This window comes from Bison bison, unplaced genomic scaffold (assembly GCF_000754665.1).
Source record: "Bison bison bison isolate TAMUID 2011002044 unplaced genomic scaffold, Bison_UMD1.0 scf7180017864158, whole genome shotgun sequence".
NCBI classification, from domain to species: Eukaryota; Metazoa; Chordata; class Mammalia; order Artiodactyla; family Bovidae; genus Bison; species Bison bison.
Genome location: NW_011494730.1, coordinates 4,392,913 through 4,394,195, shown reverse-complemented (window position 1 = coordinate 4,394,195; position 1,283 = coordinate 4,392,913). Strand labels below are relative to the sequence as shown.

The following is a 1,283-nucleotide window of genomic DNA, read 5'->3' as shown; positions in this document are numbered from 1 at the left end:
GCAGGTAAACCACAGACATCAGGTGGTTCACCAAACAGGTGGCGAGTTCGAGACTCTTCACACATCCACATGGCCATAGCAACCACGAGAGAGTCCCTCACGCTTCCAAGCATCCCAAAATAAGAGGGCCCTGTACCTCTGCGGAGGCTCCGGCCCTTGGAGGCGCTGTGGCCCTCGCCATGGCCTGCTCTGTCATCCGACTTCAGGTCCTTCTTCTCCGACTCGGAGAGGCTGAGGATGAAGCCCTCCTGCTCCTGGGTTTGGGCGTTCTGCTCGTCCACAGCTGCGCAAGGCAAGGTGGCAGCTGAGCATGTGGAGGCTGACCCGCAACTGCCGCCAGGCAGCACACGGACCGGCCTCGCCACCCTCACCCTCGTCTCGGCCGAAGGCTCAGGCCCGAAGCTCCGACCCGACCCTCTGTCTCCCCGGCCCTGGCACATGGGGGCACCCGGGCACTCGTGCCAACAGGCTGGGGAGGCGGGCCAAGGCTGAAAGAGACGCGAGCGGGGGAGAGTGACACGTGAAGGTCTGCACAGCCTGGAGGGGCTGGGAGGAGGGAGCCGTGCCCACACCGGAGCAGGGAGCGAGGTCATGACCTCACTAGTCTCACCGCAAGGAGCAGGTTGATCTGCTCAGTGAGATGGGTCTAACGAGAGCGGAAAAGGTGCGAGATATGTTTCCAAGGGTGATGAGAGACAGACAAGAGGACAGGGAAAAACTCGCTGGGAGGGACCTCAGGGTCGGGGTGAGGTTTACAGGTCAAGGTGGTTTTACAGCCTTCTCTTTGAAGCTTAGCAAACAGAGTCAGAGAAAAGGAGCGAGGCACCGTGTGAGCCTCTGATCCTGGGCAGGTATGTCTCTCCCGGCAGCAGCCGGTCGCAGGCAGTCAGCAGCGCAGCCTGGACACCAGGGCCTACCACCCGTCCAGGCCCCAGGCCCCTCACCCCTGAGGCCCACGCCTGCCTCAGAAACCAAGACACACGTGCGCCCCTGCCTTTCTGACCACCGCCCCGGCTCACCTGGCCTCCAACCCCGTCCCAGCCTCTCCTTCCATCCCACGGCCTCATCCGCCACCTCTGGCCTGGGCCCCTTCCCTCCTGGACACAGACCCCCAGCCCTGGGGACAGCCCCCCTCTCACTGGCCAAAGCCGAGATCTGGAGAGCGACCACAGGTGAGGCCCTCACAGGGAGTGGAGCCCTGACACCAGGCAGTGCAGAGGGCCTTCCACCAGCCGGGGGTGCCCCCAAGGCGCCGGCATTCACTCAGGGTCTCTCCATCCGGC

At 63.9% G+C, this 1,283-nt stretch overlaps 1 protein-coding gene across 1 annotated transcript in view; it reads right to left on the bottom strand.

Annotated features, from left to right (window-relative positions):
- The window catches only part of DGKD (diacylglycerol kinase, delta 130kDa), an 80,762-nt gene that overhangs the window by 19,252 nt on the left and 60,227 nt on the right, over positions 1-1,283 (bottom strand). Inside the window, exon 17 of the mRNA XM_010841256.1 lies at positions 18-628. Within this exon, the coding sequence (XP_010839558.1) occupies positions 18-628 (611 nt within the window). The remainder of the gene's footprint in view (positions 1-17; positions 629-1,283) is intronic.